At 40.0% G+C, this 23,969-nt stretch overlaps 1 protein-coding gene across 1 annotated transcript; it reads left to right on the top strand.

Moving 5' to 3' along the window:
• The first annotated feature begins 7,040 nt into the window (after positions 1-7,040).
• On the top strand, positions 7,041-23,906 carry exex (extra-extra). The gene is made up of 3 exons (XM_066738818.1): positions 7,041-8,518; positions 19,771-19,934; positions 22,551-23,906. The coding sequence occupies exons 1-3, from the start codon at positions 7,363-7,365 to the stop codon at positions 22,791-22,793; spliced, it is 1,563 nt and encodes a 520-aa protein (XP_066594915.1). The 5' UTR covers positions 7,041-7,362; the 3' UTR covers positions 22,794-23,906.
• Positions 23,907-23,969: the final 63 nt, after the last annotated feature.

Raw genomic sequence — 23,969 nt, 5'->3', positions numbered from 1 at the left:
TCAAAGTGCTGATAATAATTATGAATATGTTAAATCTTATCGAGGTTAAGTCCGAAACTGCACTTGAGTTAACCTTGGGTTAATTTAGTTACGCAGGTCCAGCGGTTCGTTCCTTGATCTGGAATATTTGAAACGTTTTGTAAACCTATGTTGAAACGAAGCGAATCACAGAACGCACTAAATTTATTTGAGCACGTGATCGATAATAATAAGGCAATCGATGAAAATATCTCTAATTAGTAAGAAAATCCACTAGGAAAAGTTAAGTGAATTGTAAAATTCTTATGATAAAATATTTTAAATTATGCGGTAATTTATTTAGAAAAGTAATTTTTAATTAAACTAATTTGACAGCACTGTCTATTCATAAATTGGTAATGATCTTTTCTTCTTTTCCTCAGTAGCTAATCTTGTTATCGCCTGTCGATATAGAACAGTCGTTTCCCCTCAAATACTGTAATAGGAATCTGCCTTACCAAGCTTGTTAAACTTTTTATCACAATCTGATAAATCGGCGTCCCGGAAACTTTTTTTACCGAAGTTTCTAAAAAAATGTCAATAAGAAACAAAAATTGTATAACGATGGATACCAAATTTTTGTGAATGAAGTATTTTAGAATAAAATGAAAAAATAATAATCACTCTGATCTCTCAACCAGAGCTTTTCACCATATACAACAAAGTTTATTGCCTCGATATCGAGTAAACCGTTAATTAAAAATCGATGTAAAATGAATCACCAACGGTGCAAGAAAGGTCGAAATAAATTTAAGAGAAAAACAGTTGTATGAAAAAACTAAAAGTGCAAACGTTATAGGTGGAAATAGAGAACTGGGAAAAAGGAGATAATAGTAAGAAGGCTGGGTAATGGAAGTGGAGAGGATTGTTCCCTCCCTTTTCCTAGATCGTATAAGTAAAGGTATAGGGGGTGGTAGGGAATGACGAGGGAGGTGGGAGGTGGTGGTGAAGGGTAAGTTGCTAATTAGAGCCAGATTAAACGCTTGTCTGGGGAGCCATTTTCCTTGCCGTTCCTCGCCTGGAAGGAGGATGGGTCGCTGGAATTGCGGGTGCGCGGGATGAGGTGGGGGTGTGTAGATGGTGGTGGCGGAAAAAAGGAGAGGAAGGAAAAGGAAGGTGGTGGTAGTCGAAGGATAGTGTAGAGCGGTGGTGGGGGGTGCTCCAGCCTGCAGAGCAATGGGAGGGGTGGGCTTAATGAAAAGTGTTTGCCCCGTAAAAGTTAAGATTAATTGGCGCTCGGGGGGTGGTTACCGCGGTAATCAGCCTGCGCCAGTGGTTTTCAAACTGAGCACCCTTAGGACTAGTGTCCCGCGATTCCTAAACTTTTCGCATTTTCCTTCTTTTCTCTTACTCGGACACTTTGTTCAATTGTTGTTTAACAAATTACCCCATTTTATTATTCTCATGGATGAACCGTTGCAGCGACATAAGATCCAAATAAATCCTCGTTCGTTTAAGAGCTTTTATTATTGGGGGTGGAATAAATTACGGTCGGTGAACATTTATTGCTCGATTTCAAGCTGTTTCGACGAGGCTATGTTTGTCCATGCAACTATTTATTGTCCGTGACATTTTAATTATGCCGTACCCTTTGTTTAACGTGTACCGCTATAAAAGTTGGGATTACTTGGCATTCCTCCTATACATGTACAAACCTATCACACAGTCTCTTTCTCTCTAGCTCAATCTCTATCCACTAAAACCTCTCATCTCACTCGTCAAATTTCCTCTCTTTCCGATTATTGGATCACTTTAACCGTTTTTCCTGCTTATTTTACTTTCCCCGTGCGCGTTTTCAGGCTTTTTCTCTATTTCAATCCCCTACCACAAAAATCTCTCATTTCCCTCTTTCACATTATTGCATCACTCTAATCGTTCTTTGCTGCTTATTTCACTTTCCTAACATTTCTATTTTTTCTCTATTTCAATTTCTATCCACAAAACTTTCTCGCTTCCCTCTTCAAATGTTCTTTTTCTATTAACGAATGAATCATTTTAATCATTCTTACTGCTTCTTTTCACTTTTCTCTATTTCAAACCCTATCCGCCATAAAATCTCTCGTTTTACTCGTCAAATTTTCTCTCTTTTCGATTATTAGATCGCTTTAATCGTTCCTCCTGCTTATTTCACTCTCCCAACATTTTCAGACTTTGTCGTTTCCTCAGTGATTCTCAACCGGTGCAGGATACCGTACGGGATAAGGTAGAAGGTTTTTTTTTCGAAGCTGTGCAAAAGTTAAGAGTTGAGCACTGCTGGAATGAGAAGTTAATTTGGCGACACCTAGTTTCATTAACAATGCCATTAAAAGTAATGGCCGGCGAGGGGGTGAAGTCGGTAGTGAAGCGTCATGGGGGCTGGGAGATTCTAATTACGGAAGAGGACTTTCGCGAGGTTTCTCCGTGGGAGAGAGAATGAAGAGGGAAGGAAGGGGTGGCGGGGGTGGCGAGACCATCGAGCCGTTGAAAGACGCCATGATATCCGTTAAACGATATAATTGCGCAACTGGGACGAAATTCTCGTAATTGTATTCCCGCCGCTAGGAAACTCTCATTCGAAACAGTAACCAAGCCAATTCGAATGCTTGCGGAGGAAACTAATTTGGTCATATTAAAGATTTATCGTTCCTCCTGCATACGCTTAAACGTAACTGGATTATATTACATCATTAGAATATTGCACTCGCTCTATATCCTCTAACAACTTTCCTCTAGCATAAAAATTAAACTAAATTTTCCCATGAATGACAATCCACTTTTTCACAATTTTACGTTAATTAGAAGACTGAAAGAAAAATTCCAAATGCACAACACTAAAACTAAAGTTTCTCTTTCTCTTCAATTCTTTTGTTGTACTATTATTGTTGCGTAACTTTACGCTTGAACATTGTTTATGATGACGTTTACAATAATAACGATAATAAGTATCCATGCCCTCAGTTTTCGAGCGATCGATATGCTCGATTAACGAGAAACGTAGAAAATTTCACAAGCGACAGCGTCAATTGCGATTTTACAGGGATAATAGACTAATCCCTGCGTGCGCCAATTGGCTGGATAACAGTAATGGTGAATAGGGACTGACGAATGGTGACCGGAAATGGATGGTCCAGCCACAGTATGGGATTGGCGAATAGGCAAATTGCATATCTATCGCTGAAACGAGAACGAACAAATATTGATAGGCAGCATTAGAATCTGATTAATGGCACACGGCACTCAAGTATACACACACTCCCAATAAATCTACGACAGACACCAATTAAGATTTATCTCTCGTAAATGCTTAATCGAACAGCCATCGGGCAATCTTATCCGCGAGATTAATAAGCCGAACCAGGTGAATTCCTCGTATATTAAAACCGTTAATTACTGTCGAATGCTCAGCAGATAACGCAGCCAATTCGCCGTTTGTCCTAAATTTCCCGTATCGGAAGATCCGAGAAAGTCTGATAATTGGCCAATTAATGTCGTACGATTGACGAAAGTACTGTCTACCGGGACTTTGCACTCTGTTTTCGCTCGTTGAACAATTAATTAGTCGTCCGATCATTAATTTCTCCGGTAATCTCATCGCGATTAACCGAAATTATTATAATATTATTTGTTCGGGTAATTGGAATTTTAAGCAAAACAAATAAGGTGCACTTGTGAGAAGCAACAATTGTGAGATAAAAGCAGTAGTGGGACTACTAATTAAATATTATATCATTTTTTGTTTACGTTATTCCTTCCTTTTCTTCAATAATCAATATCACGGAAAATGATGAGATATCTTTGAGAAAATATTTTTTAAAGGATATTTCATGAAGTATATATATTTTAGCTGGGCTGTTTTGAGATACACGTATCACAACAGAGGATGTTAAGGGAACGATTCTTGTGGAATCTTGGGTTATCGTGACAGAGCATAATCGCCGCTTAAAAATCGCTCGATGTTTGCTCGGCTGCTAAGGGCGACCGCGCGAACACTACCTGTGTGTATACGTCTATCTATATATGTATGTGTGTGACAGATCCTCTTAATGTACATGTGTTTACTACCTGTATGGCCACCGATACTTCATCAATGGCGTAGAACCATTTCTCAAACGTCCAGATCAACGACAAATCTCTGTTCCTGAAATGTTGTTTTCGAGCAACCTTGTCCTTTCACTGGTAACATTGAATTAAGTTGATAGAAAAATATTAAAATTAGTTTTAAGGATACTTACAGTAGGGAGCATGGGTGTAGTAATTAGAGAGAAGTTTTGAAGCTTTAAATTGATTGAGAAGCACGAAAATTAGCTTTAATAACGTTTTCAAAGCTATTAATAACGTCGATTGGGATGAAAACGATCTTCAAGTGTCATGCTGATCATCTCTGGTTCACGAATTGTTTAAACACATTCAAGTTGAAATTTTTAATAAACGATAGTTGTATTCCCTTTACACCAACACTATGGCAAATTTCATTTGTAACGTCACTAACACACTTGAAAAAAATTACATAACTATCACTTGGACGTTAATGGAAAGCAATATGCCTTTACTAATATTATATGTAAAAAGTCATTACTTGCTTTCCATTTGAACTGAAGTGACAGGTATGTGAATGTTTGAAGCTTTGTTAACGACGCCTTTTATAGCGAAATTTAACTGAATTTTGATGTAAAAGGAAAGCGGCTAAATATTGGCCGAAGCCGACAGAGAAGCGTTGAAGTTATAGCTTCGACGAGACTGGAAATTGTAGTAATGATGTAACAATAAAAAATAGTTAAGAGAAAATTAAAAAAAATATTATTCGAATAAAAATTTGAAAAGATAGAGAAACGTTGAAATTAGCTTCAACGGCACTGTAAAATGCAGTAATAGTGTAATAATAAAAAGCAGTTGAGTAGAAATGCTGATTGCATTCAGTATATTACACTGGCTACTTTCAAAAAATTTAATCCGTACATTATTTTAAAGAGGTGATAGAGAAGCGTTGAAATTAGCTCGAATCATTTTGTAAAATACAATAGTACTGCAATAATAAAAAATAGCTAAGGAGAAATAATGGTTACACTGTATTTTGGTCAATTTTTAAAAAAATTTGTCAGTATATATATTATTCTGAAGAGTTGATTCAGAAACGTCGAAATTAACTTCGGCGACACTGTAAAACGCAGTAATGGTGCAGGAGAGTATACTGGGAGGCATATCGACGAGGTAGATGAAGAGGAAGAAGTGGTGGAGTATGCTGGACGTGCCTGAGCTCTTAAACAAACACTCTTACGCCTCCTATTTGGCTACATGCGAGTAAACCAGCAGCAGACCATTTACTTTCCAGGCACCGTGTTAGGACTACCACGAAATGGGCGACATAGATCATCCATCATTGCCACCGTGACACTTTAACCTTTCTCTCTCTCAATTCAAAATTGTCCATATTGCCACCTTACCAGATTTTCCTACCTCGCCAAACCCTGAAATGCAAAAACAAAAACACTCCACAAAGACAGTCAGTTTTTTCCATTCTCAACGACTAACAACGTTAAATAATTACGTGGTTTATACTACGATCTAAGATAAAAAGCTCTCGACAAAAACCTTTCATTTTCACTTTTACAAATTTCCCCAAATTTAAACTACACGATCCCCAGATTTTGTTGCTACATATACGTTTTGTAATTTATATAGTTACATTTCATAGGAGCTTTCTTTTTCCTGTCCTTTTTACACGTACAAAGTTTGTCGAGGGATTTTTGTCTAAGCCCGAAAAAAAGGAGATATTTTGGAGTATGACACATATTGCGGGTCCGATAACCAAATGCGTTGGTCCGATAGGGAAGAGTATATACACAATGCGTGATAACAGATCCGATTACTTGAAAACTGGGCGTGATACATATTACGCGGCTATTAGGCGGTCGATAACGCTCGGTGTACTTTTGATATACCCAATATACCTTACCATCCTATCTACCTATTACTTTAATTTACCTCCAAATAAGCGTCCAAAATATCGCCTCGAATCTCCAAGCTTCTTACCTCGTACCGAAAAGTGAGAAATATCTGATATTTTATTATTTAATCACTGCGTAACCGTGCGATAACGTTGACTCACGAGCTTAGACTTGCAGCCAGAGTATATATATACAATGGGGATCGTAAAATAAATACGTTTACGTATCGATAAGCATTTTTCTCGTACCTGTTATTACCGTACACATACACACGAGACACGATTTATCGATCATTCGATAAATCGTTATTAGGGTTTGGAAAAGAAACGACAAGATTTTCAGGTTTATTTCGAGAAAATCTTGGGATAATTAATGCTTCATCCGAACGGGAATTGATAATCACCCGGAAAACCCGAGGAAGGGATGAGCCAATTCTCTCCGGACCGTTTGATTCTTATACGTTATTCCAAGACTGCAGACTCGCACAAAATTAGAAGACTGAAATATTCGACTAGATGTGGAGAAGAATGGTGAGAATAAGGATTAAGAAGTCGATTGGAAATATCGCAATGGGATCGATTATCGGGGATTTATACCGAGGAGCAGAAATGCTAAAGACAGAATGGATATCCGGGAAGCTGATCGAGGCTCCGTTCAGACAACAGTGAGAAAGAGCACGATGATTCGTATCCAGAGTCTCGTCGAAGGAACTCGACGAGCTTGTGGCGCGATCGTTCGTGTCTCGCTCGCACGCGTGACGTCACGTGGAGAACCAACACGCGTATCCGTGAATCCCCACGCGAGATTGGCGTGCGCCGATTGGTCGAGTGATCCAGGCTCTTCGCAGCCAGCTCGCTTGGTCCTCTCGCTCGCTCCAGCGAGATTTTCTCCCAGCTTCATCCTCGTCCTGTTTGGGATGAACGAGGGATGAGGGTGGGGGTTCCCGTAGGCGTGGCAGGATAGCGGAGCCCGCTGGAAGGCGTGGCGGCCTCCCTGGATCCGCGGAGGGGAAGGCTTCCTCGCCGTTGGACACGCGGTCACCACGATGTGTCACTTTACGACGCGACGCCGAGCTAATCGCGAGCTACTCCGCTTTTTCTCTCTCACCCTCTCGTCCCAAATCGCAGAGGAGACACTGTCCGGATTTTAACCCCTAAAAGATACCTCTCCACCCTGCGAAACTACCGGCTCTATGGGACCTTTCGATCGTTCATACGGTGCTGTGACAACCGATAGCTTCCTTTCGACAGTGTTGACAGTGTGGACTTTTTCTGGTTGAGGGTATAACGCGGTAACTGGATTGAAATTGGTATTATATATACCGTTCTCCAAAGACGCTAGTGACAGTTCGCAAGGTGAATCGAGGTACAGTGATCAAGTTGGGGTAGATCGAAGGATGCGATAGGAATTCTTCAAGAAGATGGCAGCGATGCATTACAACGCTCAGATGATCTCGGAGGAGCTGCACCAGCCGACCCGTCATATCTACGGGATCCAGCAGAGATTGCAGGAGCCAGGATCGTCGCCAAGGTCGGAGGAGGGCGCGAGGTCACCGGAAGAGATGCGGTTCGTCAGGTCACCGGATATCGAGGATAACAGCCAGATGGTCAGGTATCACGAGGACTTGGGCGGTAAAAGACTGTCCTCGAAGGATCACGCTGGTCAGGGGTTCTTCCAGGATGCGGAAGCTTCTCCCGGAAGGACGTCTCCGCAAGGTTACACGATTAACGCCAGTGGACAACATGGGAACTCCATCGGGAAGACTTCCTTCTGCATCGACGCTCTTCTCGGTAGGACCACGGGTAAACACGGTGATCTGGAGCAACGTCAAACGGACAGACAGAAGATCCTAGCGAGGAATCATGGGATCCATGAGAATACCGCTAATAATTCTATGGGAAGCTCCATGACGAGCCAGGATCGAGACTCACCGCGCCCTGGTCGTCGAGTGGACATCGATCAGAGAATTGCCAACTTGGCGAATCCTTTGAATCCCTTCGCGGATCGTCGTGGATCCGGGTCGCCGACGCTCGATACCAGAGAGAGACACTCGTCGATGTTGGGGGGTGGTCTTCAGGCTGACTCGAGTCTGCAGAGGAATCAGTTCAGGTTGGAGACGGTGAATTATTGTAGGAACGAACGACTGGAGAACGTGGAGGATGAGGCGTCCATAGACGTGGATCCTACCAGAACCGGAAGTGCCAGCCCTGGCAGTAACGCCAGTCGCAGTCCAGCATCGAGTCCTCCAATCTCGCCGGGTTCCGAAGATCCTACGGGAAACGGAGTGTTGGCGCACCAAGCACTCACTGCGAGTCCTTACGGCGTGGGTTCCGCTATGGTTAGGCAGAACCAGGGTTTATTGTTACATCCAGGAGGACCTCTTATCCATCCCGGGGGACTCTATTATCATCCTGGGGGTGGTAGCGCCTTCCATTCGATACACAAAGAGGGCCAGCCAGTCGGTCATCCACAAACCGGTGGACCTCATCCCCAGCAACATCATATCCATCCTCTTCAACTCGAGTGGCTGGCTAGGACTGGAATGCTCTACCCTCGATTACCTGCGGATTTAGCTGGTGAGTTTATAGAGTTTATCCTTATAAATTACTTCTCCGGTTTAATATTTAAGTATAGATTTATATTTGTATGAGTAAACTGAGTCTTCTTCATTGGTTCGGTTTCTTCATTCTTTTGGTTTTAGTGTATAGATTTTTTCTCTATTTTATCTTTCGTCCCTTTTTTAATGGTGTCTCGATTCTGTGTAGTAAAATAATTTCTAGCCATTGTCTTTGAGGCATTTTAAAATATTCAATATCAGTCCATCGTGCGAATTATTATAATGAATAAATAATGTTGGCTTATCTCGCGAGATCGTTTCGGGTAAATTGATAAGAACAATGCTTGGGGGAAACCATATAACGTAAGCCGGAAGTTGCTTATCGCGCATATCTGGAGATAATTATCGGTAAGGGAATCGTTAATGAATTAATTCGATCGCAATCGAAATTAATTAATTTTTGGAGTTGTTTTGGCCAAGACAATGTTACGATCATTCGGAAAACTTGCAAGACTCGTCCTTGGATATTTCACTGATAATAATTTTCGCGCTCGATGCACAATAAATCGATGATCCCTGGATAAATTGCGATGCGAATCGGGTACAGACGATAACTCGTTTAGAAGCGATAAAGATTTTTGTAAATCGCATTGAAGAGCGTATAAATGTCCGAGTGTCTTTCTCAGAAAAAAAATAAACTGATTGCGAAGCTAATCTACTCGTGAAATCTACGGCAAATAACATTTCTACCTGCACGTTACATACCAATTCCCCCCTTTATTATAATCCATTTATATAATTAATAAAATAAGTATTCGATTGTATACAATCGAGGAAAAAATATTTAGATAAAAATATATCACGACTTATAAATCCGAGATTTTAAACAACAATAATTTCCTTTAAATTATGACCATTGTGTAGTTTATCAGAAACTGTGAATAATCCCTTGAAAAATCTTCCGATACTACTACACCATTTCTTATCTTTTATCACTTGCACCAGCATTTAAAATTACAGTACATCGTTTCTAGACTACAACTAAATCATAGTATTATTGGAAGAGCTAGAATACTTATCAGAAATAATTCAGGAGTTGTGGAGAATTTTTAATTGCACCGAGTGGAGCAAGATTATTCGTTTCAACAAAGAAATACAAATATTAATAAAGCAATAAACATTATAAGAATATATATGTATATCAATATCAAGAATGGTCCATTTTTGCATAGATTGGTGAATTTATTAACCCTCGTAGGCTATTAGCGACTATTAAGTAGAAAAAGTGAGGCACGCAAGAGGCAGATTGGTCGCGCGATTTGCAGATAGTGCATGTTTACATGGTTAATGCATCGCTTTGTCAAGCCATGTTGGCCAGCTTCGCGCACTTTATGGCAACGATAAAACTAAAATGTCACTCAACTCTTATCGTCCATCCATTCTGTCATCAACGAAGCATATAACACGCGTGTCTATATCAAACGTTAATTTAACAAGAGCAACGTTTCAACCTCACTGTGGAACAGTGGAGTCCATCGAAAGGTTGTACAGCATTTAAAATTGAACTGGGAGAAGAGCGAGAGAGGTAGAGATAGAGAAAAAAGAGAGAAAGAGGTAGAAATTTGAAAAATTTACGCAGTGCTTGATAAATTTAAACTTGTTGAGGGTAAGGGGTGAGAAGAGAGCGGTGCGCGCGTTGTCAGGCCAATCAGCCGAGGGCTTTTATCGAACAAATTGGTCGGTGAACGTATGGCACCCCTCTCCCACCCCAGCCATCGGTGATCCGATCGCGAAGAGGGGAAAGGGGTAGAGGTACTGTCACGAGAAAGGGTGGTGGGTTGCGGGGGATGCTGCGAACTGTATGGCGGCGGAGTTATTCCTGTCAGATGATCCTGATTGGTAGTTGCTGAGCAATCCGGCGTCGACAAAAAAGGCGAAAAACCGGTCGCGTAAAACGAGCAGCGAGCGTAAAAAAAATTGTGCGCTCGCGCGCTCCGCCATGGAATAAAATAAAACGTCAACCCCCACCCCCTGCCTCTCTAGCCCATCGCAGTTTCCGGTTTTCGTTGCTTTGCCCCCTGCTCCCCGCGCGCGCTCGGGGAGGCTTATAGAGGGGACACGGGAGAGAGACTCGTTAAAAATTGCAGACCTACCCCTCAACCCCCACCCCACCCCTCTACACCCACTCAACAACCTGCCATGTAGCACCCTCCACACTTTGTTACCTGTATGCTTTTTGTAAATATTATAACGCTTCGCGAACCAGCAACTACGTGGCCTGGCATTTCCGCCCTGGACAAGCTTTTATTTATGGTATATCCGTCGCACGTTATGCCCGCGACGACGCGAACGAAAACACGTCGTGTCATGCCTCATCCATCCTAGCCACCACTATCAAAATTTAACTAATAGTGATGTCACATCGACCATTTGCCACCAGGAAACGTTCTATCGATTCGTAAACCTCCACGATAATTTGTTCAATGATCTGTATACAGGGTTGATTTTGTGAGGAATGTGCATCTAATTCTATAGGAATTTGTTGCATATGTGAACGGAGAATTAAAATTCTTTTTCTATTTGGTTTTTATTTTATCTGGAGAGGAGCCAGTTGACTTGCAGAAATGAAATATAAAATATTTAGAGGTGAATGGTGTTATTTTTTAAAATTAATTGTATGAATGCTTTTACCATATAAGATAGTAAAAAATCAAATTGGTATTGCTGCTGTACCTTGAAAAAATTAAAATGACACAAACAAGCAATATAAATAATTTATCATTCAAATATTCAACGAAATTTATTTTCATTTTATAGAAATGGAGATTTTATTCACATGTTTTTTTATATTGCCTGTATACTTTCGGTCTTCGTACGAGCTTGATGACTTAAATAAAAATAATTCTCCTGTTTTTTATAAGCTTCCATCACTAGATTTAAAAAGTGGAAGCTTAAAAATGAACTTCGGTAGTGGGGAGGACTTATATTAGAAGACGGAGGTGCTTATTCTTTGCTTGCGGTCCATCGTTTCCACGGATTTTGCTGTAAGACAAAGTCTCTTTTAAGCAAGCTTAAGAAAGCACCGCAAGTGAAACAATATTTGCCGGGTGAACTCCTCTCGCATCTTTTCTCTCGTTTTTTCCTCAACTTTTTCTTTTGCCCAAGCCAAATGAGTATCTGACAGGTCGCGCAGCCGATCCCGGTAAATGTAAATGTAAATCGAGTTACGAATTCCTCTTTAATGGGGGACAGTTCGCCGGTATATTTTTTCAACTAAATGGCAAGCCCCTCTGTAAAATTATGTAAATGAAATTAAACGAAATTAAGGGTGGAATTATTTGCTTTTGAGACGGCAATGGGGAGTAGGGCAAGATTACTTCGTGTTTTTCAAGTCTCCAAGACGAAATACACTGCTATACAAAATATTTCTTCAGATTTCTCTCATCGTCGATTCTAGGAAACGAATCAATTTTTATGAAGAGAATTTTACGAGCAAAGCTCGAAAAAGAAGAGAGAAACCTAAACGAATGAGTCAGATTTGGAAATCACTATAATAAGAATCGTAGAGGCGGAAAGAAGTTATGGAGAAAAGGAGAAGATTAAATATAAGTATAAAAGTATGTGTATAATAAGAAAGGGAAGTAAAGGAGAACCGCAATTAAGGAGAATCCAGTTTCTTATGGGCAGTTGGGGGTGGTCGATGGACAATTTAGGGAATCGGTTTGACGAACCGTAATCTGCAATAGCGTAGCGTGGAGAGAGACACTGAGTGGGATGGGCAAAAACCTGAGTGAGGGAGGGAGGGAGAGAGAGAGAGAGAGAGGTAGAGAGAGAGAGAGAGAGAGAGAGAGAGAGAATCTAGGGAGAGGGGTATCTCTTTGACGTTTTTTTTCGGTTTCATGGAGGCGCGTCCATATACGGACGAGTAGAAACAATGGCGAAGAGATGGTAGAACTCTGCCAACAAAAGGGGATGATACTCGAGAGACGGGGCTGCCGAGGGGTTGAAGGATGATTTAATTAGTTAATTGTGCGTCATTCATCCGTCTATTCATCCCCTTCTCGTCCTCCTTCTACGCTACCATCATCCCCACCACCGGCATACCCATCCAACGTTACCATGACGACCCAGCGGACTTATACTCCATTTAAGCCACCGATTACGCATTCACGACAAGAATCCATCCACCTCTTGCCACGTTACAGCTATTCTTTTAATTCTATCTTCCTTTACCCCCCCCCCCCCCACCCCCCACCTCTGCTATTTAATTATTATCGCACTTTGTTACCCACGCGTAGCATAATTATCCTTCTTAATAGATTCGTTCGTGATTAAAAAACTTGCTTATCGGAAACTTTCATAACTAATCTAAAAATCAAATGGAACAGTGTCGTTTCAGATTATTTGTTTTGAAAGAATTGATTGTGATGAAGATGATGCAACTTATATTTATTTTAAATAAAAACTAATTATAGAGATAAAAGCGCTCGATGGATCATTTCCTTTGCTTTAGAACAGATACCTGTATACTGACATTGATAAGAGAATTAAATAAATTATGATTGTTATAGATGCTTAATTTGCAGATTAGTCAAGTGATGAAAACTATTAACAACAATTATGTCAACTCTAATTTGCTATCAAGTTTTCTAGAATTTAATTGAGGTAGTTTATCTATCGATAAGAAATCGAGTAATAATAGAAAGTAGTGGGATATCAAGATTAAACAGAGTTTAATACGTAATTAGGTTTGTGGTGACTAACTAAGTATAAATAGTACAAACGTGACGTAACAATAAATTGAATGGTAAAGTTCCTTAACTTATCTGAGTATTTTTGACCCCTTCCCCCTTTTATCAATCTCAGTCCTTTCTCTCTCTCTTATACTCACACCCACTTGCGCATTCATGGAACCCCTTGTTCAAGCAATTCTATAACATATGGCGTGACGATTGTGGAAGATTATAACCATTTGCACAGGATTTAGAGCGTTCTCATTAATTCGGTCGTAAAGATTACGATCTTATTCCGCAGGTTTTGGAGCTGATTACGCTCGATATTGTCGCCCTTATCACTCGATACCAACGTTTGATCGACCTTTTATATCTACATTTACAGATAGCAAAAGCTTTAAACATAACTTTATCTATCTATCGTACAAGTGCTGATTTACCATTAATTGATCGACCAATTTTTCTCATAAGTAGGTTAACACCCCCATCTTACTTTTACTATGAATAACTCTTATGTCTATACGCGGTTCATTCTAACAAATATAGTCTATGTTTAAAATTATATTATCCCAACAATGATTAGAAATCGGAATAATAATAACTGACCTAGTAAATTTTCATTATAGGAAGATAGGAATCAGAGTACACGTTCGATAGGCTTAGGGTTGATAATAAATTAGTGAGTGGCGAATCTTTGTTGTTTCTCGTGTAGTTTTGCGGGAGAAAGAAAGTAAAGGGAGAGAGAAAGGAGAGGAGTGGTGGAGGATAAAAGAAAAAAATAGTGAGATACAGCGATAGAAATCGAGAGAGAGAGACCGAGCGAGGATTCTCCGACGCCTGGGATGGTTGGCCTGCATCAATGTTGTCCCGGATCGAGCGAAATTAAAGCATGGAGGTGGAAGTCGAGAGGTGGAAGGGGAGGGGGGGGGGCAAGTGGATGGGTAAATTCAGTCCATGACCGCACGTACCAAGTGTGTACTGTGAGAGCATGCACTATAGATATAGACAGGAGAAGCTGCGTCAGTTCTACCTGCCTATAGGCGTATAGGTGGTAATGGTGTTTCTGAATTAGCTGCCAGCTAGTTTGGCTGTCCGCAAGCAAACAGATCTTGGTTACCCGATGTGTAACATCCCATGTTCGCTCAAACGTGCGATCCTCTACCTATATGACCTTCCGAATCTCTCTCTCTCTCTCTCTCGCTGTGTGCGCACCTGTTTTCGAACCTACCTATGCCACTCTACCCCTCTCTACCCCTTTTCCGTAACCACGCGATAAACGTGTGATTTCGCTGGATAATCACTAATATAAAAGATCCCGAATTCGATTAAGCCACCAATGGCCGCTGTTGCGAACAACCAGGCGTGATTAAATCACCGCTAACATTTGTTTGGTAAGCCAAATCCTTTTATCATAAATAGGTCCTTTCCAAAATACAAAACAAAACAAAATCTGGTGAATTTTCAATGGAATTTTGTTGGTCTCCTTTACCAATTGAACGACCATCAGTTTGGTTTTCGTATTATTGTATATGGAGCTTCCGTTAGATGGAATTTCGAGATATAAAAATTGTTAGCAATCTTTGGTATGAGTTGAGGATTTTTTGAATCGAAAGAAGATGTGAAGAGACTAAGAGAGAGAGAGAGAGAGAGAGAGAGAGAGAGAGAGGGGGGGGCGTGATTGGCCAATCCGAGAAGGAGCAGGAAGCAATGTGACATTGTCCACTTCACCGAGAGGTGGAGGGGGTAGAGAGTGACGTCGTTTCCGGAACTCGGCGACGACGTAATCTGGAGAAAAAGGAGAGACGACTGTCGCCGCGCGAATGTATCGACGGGGTCGGGATGCCCCTGGGACATGGAGGAGACCGGTGCCGGAGGAGGAAGGATAAGGGTAAAGGGAATGGGGAGGCACACTTAGCAAGAATAAGAAGTAACAACGTGGATGTTTATGGCGTGATTTGTGGAGAACTCGCGAGCCGAGTTCGGGATTAAATTCGGCCATTCCGGGTAAGGAAAATAGCCAGATCAAAGTTGGCCAACTCCCTCTATCCCACACCCTTCTCTCCCTTCCCCTCTTCCATCGACCCCCACTCTGTATTTCTTTCTCTTTCACTTTTTCACTCGATTACACTTTTTCTTCCTCTTCATCTTTCCCATTTTTATACCTTCTACCCCCTCTCTCCCAATTCTATACAACTTCCCTTATTATACTATATATATAGATATTTTTCAAACAAATCCGTGTTTCTTCAATTCGCATTATGATTTTCAACCACGATACGAGTAAATCCGGATTATTTACAATACCATTGAAATTGATTTTTTGTCCCTCGGAATACATGTATACTATATGTATAAAATACAGGGATATTCAACGCTTTATTTTCAATTGATTTCTGTTTACGTCCTGTCACACGGATGAGGAAGGATATTGGGAGCAGGAAAGTCGGTGGAGCAATAAGGGGTAGAGGTTTGGTAGTGGCGAGATGGTAGATACGACGTTACTCGCTTAGACTCGTTTAGTCCGTATCTGAGGGGTAGATAATTCGGGGGCGGGACACGAACGGTTGGGGGCTGCAGGCGGGGCTTCTGCCACTATGCAACCTTCACACACACACATACCGATACATCTAGAGAGCTCACCGTCAGAGACTCACCACCGACCAAGTCGTTACCAACCCCTTCGCTTTTCCACCCCTTTCCTTCCACCACCAGCCACCCCCTACGAACTCCACCTACGAAGCCAGCAGCAACATAAAGCGACTGCGGAACTTGCACACCAAACCTATGTGGTAGTTAGAAGGTATACACGCCGATTTAGAACGCTAATTCCAATTTGCAATTCGCTATTGGGTAATTGCTATCCATTAGAGAGTGGCCATTTTCAATTCTAACCCCCGGTACATCACGACTGCTTCAACACCCTGATCGATACCTCTAATCGAACCAAGCTCTTACCTCTCGTGACCACTAATATTTGTTTGTTTCATCCACGTCTCCTCGAACATGCACTAAGGCAATTTAAAGAATTTTCTATATATAAATATATACTTATGTATACACTTTATCATCTTCAAAACTGTATAACGATTCTATAGGTAAATTTTCATAATTGTAGAGTAATCGTACTAAGATCGATCATGAAGATTGCAGTATTGGACGGTTTGGAAGGTTGGAAGTTCTCGATGAGAGTTTGGTGGGTGAACGAAGGAGGAAGTCATTTCAAGTGGTGGCTAAATGCCCGATGAAAAAGGGATAAAAAGCGAGAATGTAGTTCCCCTCGGGGTTGGAAACGGGATCAAGTAATTAGTTTTAATTAAGCAAACCCTTCGCCCCTTGGTTAACGAGGGTAGTTACTCGTTAGCTCCTGAGATATGTACCCTGCGATTCCTGGGCTTTGGAAAAACGAAGGCAACTACCTTTTTACCCCCTCTTACTTTCCTACCTCACCCTCTCCCACCCCTCTCCCCTTCTCCAAAAACGTTAGGCGAGCAGGGGCCTGTAGAAAAACTTATCGGCCAACTCGTTTCACATTCAGGTCATTAGTTTCGTTTCCGACATTTTCTTGCGCTTTCCAAATGGAACACAGCCCTTGCGAAGCACGAAATTTTTTTCACGAGAAAAAGTTAACCGGTTGAACAATCAACTGCCATGATCCAACCAGTAAAACAAGAGGAGGTACCAAAGTAATGGGAGTAAATTCAGCAGAAATTGCTTTTAAATATCCAAAGGAAGGTACGTCGTAAAACTTGCTTAATTGAAACTATACGTATATATAAAGTTACTCGAATTCTATATACAGTACAAATACAGATGGCTCTTCAAGTATTGATTTAGAGAATTTTTCTGAATGAGCAAAATGGGTTGTTGGTATTACGTGCGATGCTGAATCGTCGTTTGTACATCGATCGACGGATCCCAGTACCTGAAGCCTCGAGCCTTTTGAAAGGCCAAGCCGGGAAAAACAGAGGTGGCGCATAGTCCGGGATGGAATGGTATTCATGCTTTTGTCGAATGGGCCATAAGGGTGAATTTTGGGACGGCCGGGGGTGAATGGTAGGTGGCTGGACTTAAGTACAGATAATAGCTGGTGTTTACCGCCACGATGATCGGCACGATTTAAGGGGTGGCGCGGCATGAAACGGCTAATGGGACCCCAAATAAATTAAATTATCATGATAAAAGTACTGTGGGGTGATTGGGGAAGGGGAAGCCTTGATGACAGTTTGTTGCATTCGAGAGAGACAGAGAGAGAGAGAGAGAGAGAGCTTATAAGAAAAGAAGAGCGTGAATTGCAATTGTCCACTCGATAAAACCACCCTTCCTGTTTACCGACATCTGTCACCATTTGACGTCATCCACCACGTAACGTGTGCCACGATCCTCGACAGTATCCGGTTTCAGTCGACGTCATACCCATCGACGCTTCTCGAAGATATTATTGGTCCGTTTCACACGGTTCACCCATTGGACCCGGTCCACGCCGACAAGTGCCACGTACGTTTCATCAGGGATAAATAACTCGTTGGTCGGATTATTTATTTTTACTACGACCTGTTTACAGTTAGTTAGCGCACCACTGCTTATAACGCGAACTTGCTCCGTATGTCACTTTTAACCCTCCACCACGTGCCAACGAGCCGTTTTATTCTTTACACTTTGACACGGTTGATCTCTAATGTACCCTCCAACCTTCTTAGGGACTTAACAATTATAGCCAATTATGGTCCTTCCCTAATTTTCTGCATTGACAATCTGTTCGGTTGTAACACTGTGACTGGAAGAATATAAACTTTCTTTGTCATTAAAATTTTTTCAGTTTGTATAATAAATATTTTTAAAAGAATAGAAATTTCTTCAGTTTATTAAAGCTTTATAATATGAAAGTAATATTTTGTTAGCTCGAGATTCAAGCATGGGGGACATTGTGATTTAAATTTTTATTTTGATCCAGAGCTTGACGATAATAGAGCCATAATAGATACTCGTGAATCGGAAGTTGTGGATGGAATAGAAAAAAGTGCAATAAATATAAATCATTTACGAGGGATGAAAGAAAAGTACGTCATTCAAAGATCCGACTGATAATAATTGTTGCGAAACGAATAGGAGGGAAATTTGGACTGGCCATATGTGCCTAGCAGGGGGCAAACCACCCTTGCACCAAGAGGATAAATATTCGGCTAAATGCTACATGCTAAATACTTATATGCATTATCGAGGATTGAACAGATAAACAAATTTTGTCAGGACATCCTTTTATCCTCTCTACTTAATTTTCATAGAGTTTATATACCCATCGTTAATGATTATCTCATTTTTAACCATTGCTTGAAAAAAATGCAGGATGAACAAAGAATATGGAAGGAAGCTTAAAAAATACATAATTTATAGCTTTATAGCATCGATGAGTGTGGAAATCAATGAAATGGTTTCCTGATGTGTGGAATGATATATAGCTTATTTTTCCATCGAGCGTAAAATTGGCTGGACCTAAATCAAAATAAGCTTCCCCTCGATCCCGAACGATACCTGGTCCTAGCTTAAGTGAATCACGCACTCGCTGTTAATCCGGACACATTCGACTAAATGCCGCCATGTGTATAAACATTGACAGCCGGTCGTGCACTTGCTAGTTAAGTTTCCTCGGTGCTTATCCCACCAGTGACGCAAGCCAAGCGAAAAATCGTCAAACTTTGTTATTAAGCTTTAAGCATTTATAACACTTTGCTAACAATTATATATATAATAATAATAATAATAATAATAATCATTATAATAATTACAAAAATTCCACTGCTCCTATGAAAAATTATAATAAACGAAGATAAATTCTTATCTAACATTTTTTTTTTTAGAAAATTGTGGAAAATCCTACAACGATAAAATTATCTTTAGAAAAAAAAATCTTTGCAACAATGTTACATCGTTTATATTTCTAAGCATAGTTTTATTTTGTATACACAGACAAATACATTTATGCACAGAGAGTAGCGTGTCAAGTCCACCGAGTTGTACGCCAATGGCGTTATAAGTCGGGTATCCACCCCTGGCCAAGAGTCATTCGGAGGGCTAATTGCAGGGGCGGCTTTTCCATCCCTACGTCTAACCCCAAATCATCCCCCGTTACCCATTGGGATTTACACTCGCGATAATTGCATTAGCATTCGATGATTTTTATTGGATCGCCCGAATCGTTATAACGAATGATTAACGTCGGCTCGCATAGCACGACTGCTGGTCCTTCCTGAAAAATTGACACTGTCAATCGAAATTCAATTGGCGTATGTTTCGCAAATCGAGTACCTAACTATACATACGCTATGGTGATATACATAACAGCACGATATACTCGATACGAATTTTTTAATCCAATAACACAGGCACTGTCGATCTCTCCTCTTAATTATAACAAATTACAATTAAAACAAAAACAAAAATCAATGATACGTCGAAATAATGCAAAAGAACAATTCCAATTACCAAAATCAAATTTATCAAAGACAACAAAAATTAATAAACTTGCGTTTCACGTTTAAAGGTTGCGCAGCTCAACACGCCCTTCTCGGGAAGACCAGGAGACCAAGAACCGCCTTCACCTCTCAGCAGCTTCTCGAGTTAGAAAAACAATTTCGACAAAACAAGTATCTCAGCAGGCCCAAGCGTTTCGAGGTGGCTACATCGTTGATGCTCACCGAGACTCAGGTAATTTTCATATGATTAATTAGAAAGCTGCTCCGTCGAGAGGAAAGTTTTTCCTGCTCGAGAGATTCGATATATTTCCAGGAAAAAGTACAACGAGTCAAGGCGAGATAATATGGAGTGACGCCGGTAAATGGAAAATACGCCGGTTGGAGAGAAATTCGCAGTTTCCGCGGCTCGGTTTTCTCGTCGCGGGGTAAAAGACCCTTGAGAGAAATCCTCGAATAATCCGGAGCCTCCCCTCTTCCAGCTCTCTCCATCTCTTTCGTTCCAGCAACCCTCCGCGCGAATCTCTCTCGCATAGTTCAACAACTTAAACATAACTCCGAAGCTTACGAGCTCTGACGGATCGCTCGGCAAACAGACGTGAAAGTCTGAATTATGACGGGCTCAGTCCCTGATTTGTTTCGATATTTTACCGATTCTGCCCCAGGCCGACTCGCTTCGAGCGCCGCCGGACATCGATTTCATCCTTCTTCCCGCGACTGCATGGCTAATTCCAACTTTCCATACACGAAGAAGCGAAATCATCGCTTTGTCCTCCTCCCCCATCGTAGAAAAAACCACGCGATCTAGAAAAGCAAAAGAAACTCCATATACTTGTTCAAATATTCATGCTCCAACTGTTTTTCTTTGCTTTACTTTAATTTTTTGAAATAACTATATATATACATATGCTTCTATATGCAAGTGATACTACACATGTCTTCTGAAAAGTAAATATTTCTTCAATTAGACGTTCTTTTCTATATCTGAATTAATCATTTATTGTTTTTTGTCTGTTGAATACATCTACAGCTATATAGATATATTTTAGTTTTTGAACAATGGTCGATTTAACGCGTAACGATCTGATAAGATCAATCAGTTTCAAGGTGAAACATTAGTAATGAACTATGCTTGAAGCTGAAGTAGGTCAAGTTTTATTAATATCATCGAGAGTCTTTTAATTGATTCGTCGCACATACTCATATGTTATCGAATCTATGAATCCGTAGTTGCAAAAATGTATTCGCTGCATTTATCAATTCCGCTTACTAAGAATCTATATACTTAAACGGAAATGACGAAGAAATTAATACTAACGGTTGATCGATCTTTCGATAAAATCCTTTTCGAGATAAGCGAGATCGATCAAACGATTTTTAAAGTAAAAAAGAGACGATTTTCGAACATAAAGGAAGTATCGTGTTTTGAATAAGTGAATATTTCTGCTAATTGAATTGATTTAAGGTCGCTTTTAACATCCAAGGCCACAAACGACCAGTAAATGAAATTTTCTCGGCTACTATTATCAGTGGATCAGATAAAGTATCTAAATAAATTGGTTGGTGACGGTTTTGGACTTGGTCACTCTTTGCGAAAACACGTCGATTAACGTCGACTCATTACTAAAATTCAATTGTCGTCGTGTTGTATCCTGACTCATCGTTAATTGGCCTACTCGCGCGCCGCTGTTCCTATTATACATTCGCATGACAATTAAGCTCCCAGCAGCCATTATTCCTGTTTATCGATATAGAATATTAGAAACATTTACTTGTCGCTCATCTACACAGCCTTATAAAACACTATGTATATAGTTATCTACGATTATAAAATGACATTGAACAATCGCTGTTAATTGGAATAGGGACTTCCCTGACTTAGAAAAATATCATTCATTGGTTAATAGTAATTGAGATATAGATTTTGTTACAGTAAATAAAATACTTATAAAATTCATGATATCGATTTATTCGTTAAGAATTATATTTCTAGAAATACTTATTTAATCGTACAAATGATATACATTGATTAATAATTGTAAAAATTGAATAATAAACACTTGTTGGTTATTAGTTTCATAAAAATTACTGATTGGGTTTTGATAATCAAATTTAAATTTTCTGTGAACCATTTTTCGAATACCATTACGATTCTTTGTGTAAAATGAGTTATTCCAAATTAAAGAGAATAATTTGTCGACAGAGAGGAAAGGAAATAAATAAGTAAATCTTACAAGTATATTTCCTGGAAAGAAATGTCCTCGATACTAAAAACGTATTTTTGTTGAGTTTCTTTTATTAACGAGGTTTGGCACGAGAATTCATTGGATGTTTTTAAGAGAAAGGAGTTAAAATGTACTCTGTACATAGAAAGGAGGTTTTACTTCAGTTTCGATGTAAGAGCCCCTTTCATGGATTCCCATTCGCATTTGAACGAGCATGAAGAAGGTACGTTCCGTCGGAGGGTGAAGCGAAGGTATAATGCTGCCAGGCCTGGAGGGGGTTGAAGGGGGTTGGCTCAGGCACATGATATGTTGTCCGAAAGATTTACATCGTTTTCTTACGATTGGGGGAAGAAAAAAATCGAGTCCCTCCCGTCTACCATATTTATTACTCTCGGGCTCTGATCTACGACTGCTACACGTACGGAGTGCATATTTGCAAAAATCTACTTTGCGCATACTAAATAAGCTCGTAAATCTATCGTTTCAACACATTCACAGCTCTCCAATCGTTTCTATCAATGATAAGGAATTTGCTGTTCTATAACATATTTATACACTATTTTCGTTAACTATTAAATTGATTTACTCTTCTTTTTCGATTAACGAGAATTTTAACTTTTTTCCAGGTGAAGATTTGGTTCCAGAATAGGCGAATGAAGTGGAAGAGAAGTAAGAAGGCCCAGCAGGAGGCCAGAAGCGGTGGCAAGGTCGAGGATAACGCTAGTACACGGAGCACGGATCGAGACACCGGCAGTGACGTAAGCGTTACAGCTGCGAGTCCACCCGAAGAAAGCAGAGCGAGTTTGCCCGAGAATCACAGAAATTCTACCGAGCTTCAAGAACCTTTGTATCGGCCTTACGTAGTTTAATTCGATCCGTTCAAGCTGATCATGCGATGCTGAAGAAACGAGAAAATCAATGCTAAATTCAGTGTTACTCAAATAACTTATTTTTTCTCCAAAAATTTCTCGTCGACTACTTGATAGCTGCGTAAAAAGCCTCTCTTATTTTAGAATTAGAATTATACTTTCAAAAACGTGACTTTAAATCCTGATTACCAAGCAGCAGGTAGTTTTCTATGACGCAAGAAATTTATACACAATTTTGAACTGTGACACCCATGACTTATAAATACGAATTTGTGCAAAAATGTCAGTATGATCTTAAATATTGCAAACGTAAGATACAACCTCTTCAAGCGAAATTAGTTTTCCTTTGATATATGAGTGAAATATCCAACAGCGTTTATCACTTTAAGACATTTTTTTATGTGAAGGTGTTTTTTGTTGTAAATAATAACAATCCCGATTTTTAATCGGAGAGTCAGTGTAAATACCGTGAGTAGAATAAAATTATAAAGTTGATATAGTATAGATATGTCTACGAGAGATAAAAATAAGGAGAGAGAGGGAGTGGATATAATTGAAAAATGGGAAAATTCCAGAGGGAAGGGGAAAAAGAGTCAGTAAATTTATGTTCGCATTGTTGAGCAAATATTTGAAAAGTTTTGTACTAAAACTTCAATCTGGAAGTTTTAATCAATGTTTTAACTTAAGAATTTTGCATCGTAGATCTCGACCCGGCCGTCCGATTAGCGAGCAATGCGAAATGATTTTTCATTGGCCGAGCTACGAGAGCTGCGGCCATTTCCCGTGCGAAGCCAAAGAATAGAAAGACACCTGTGTAAATAGTAAATTGTTTTAGATTATTTATTGTGCGTTCGCCCAGCTTGTAAGATAAAGATAAATCAATTGTTAACAGAAGGTAGAACGTTATTTAAGTGTGTAAGGAAGATTTTGGGGTGAACCATTCATGATGAATCCTACCTGTATAAGTATAAGCACTAGTGAAATAATCATACTATATGTACGTAAATGAGAAGGCATGTATTTATGATAAACGATGTCGGTGTAAATATTACACATGTATGTACGGTTGACATAGAGAATTTAATGCAGGTATCTAATAATAACGTCGCGAGAAGTTCCTAAAATAAATGACAAAATCAAAAGAAAAAATTGTAGTCTTATTCTTGCTTACCATTC

The sequence above is a fragment of the Prorops nasuta genome, unplaced genomic scaffold (genome assembly GCF_024137725.1).
Source record: "Prorops nasuta isolate Cenicafe-Biocafe unplaced genomic scaffold, Cenicafe_Pnas_1.2 PNAS00019, whole genome shotgun sequence".
Lineage (NCBI taxonomy): Eukaryota > Metazoa > Arthropoda > Insecta > Hymenoptera > Bethylidae > Prorops > Prorops nasuta.
This window is presented reverse-complemented; position numbering and strand designations above follow the sequence as displayed.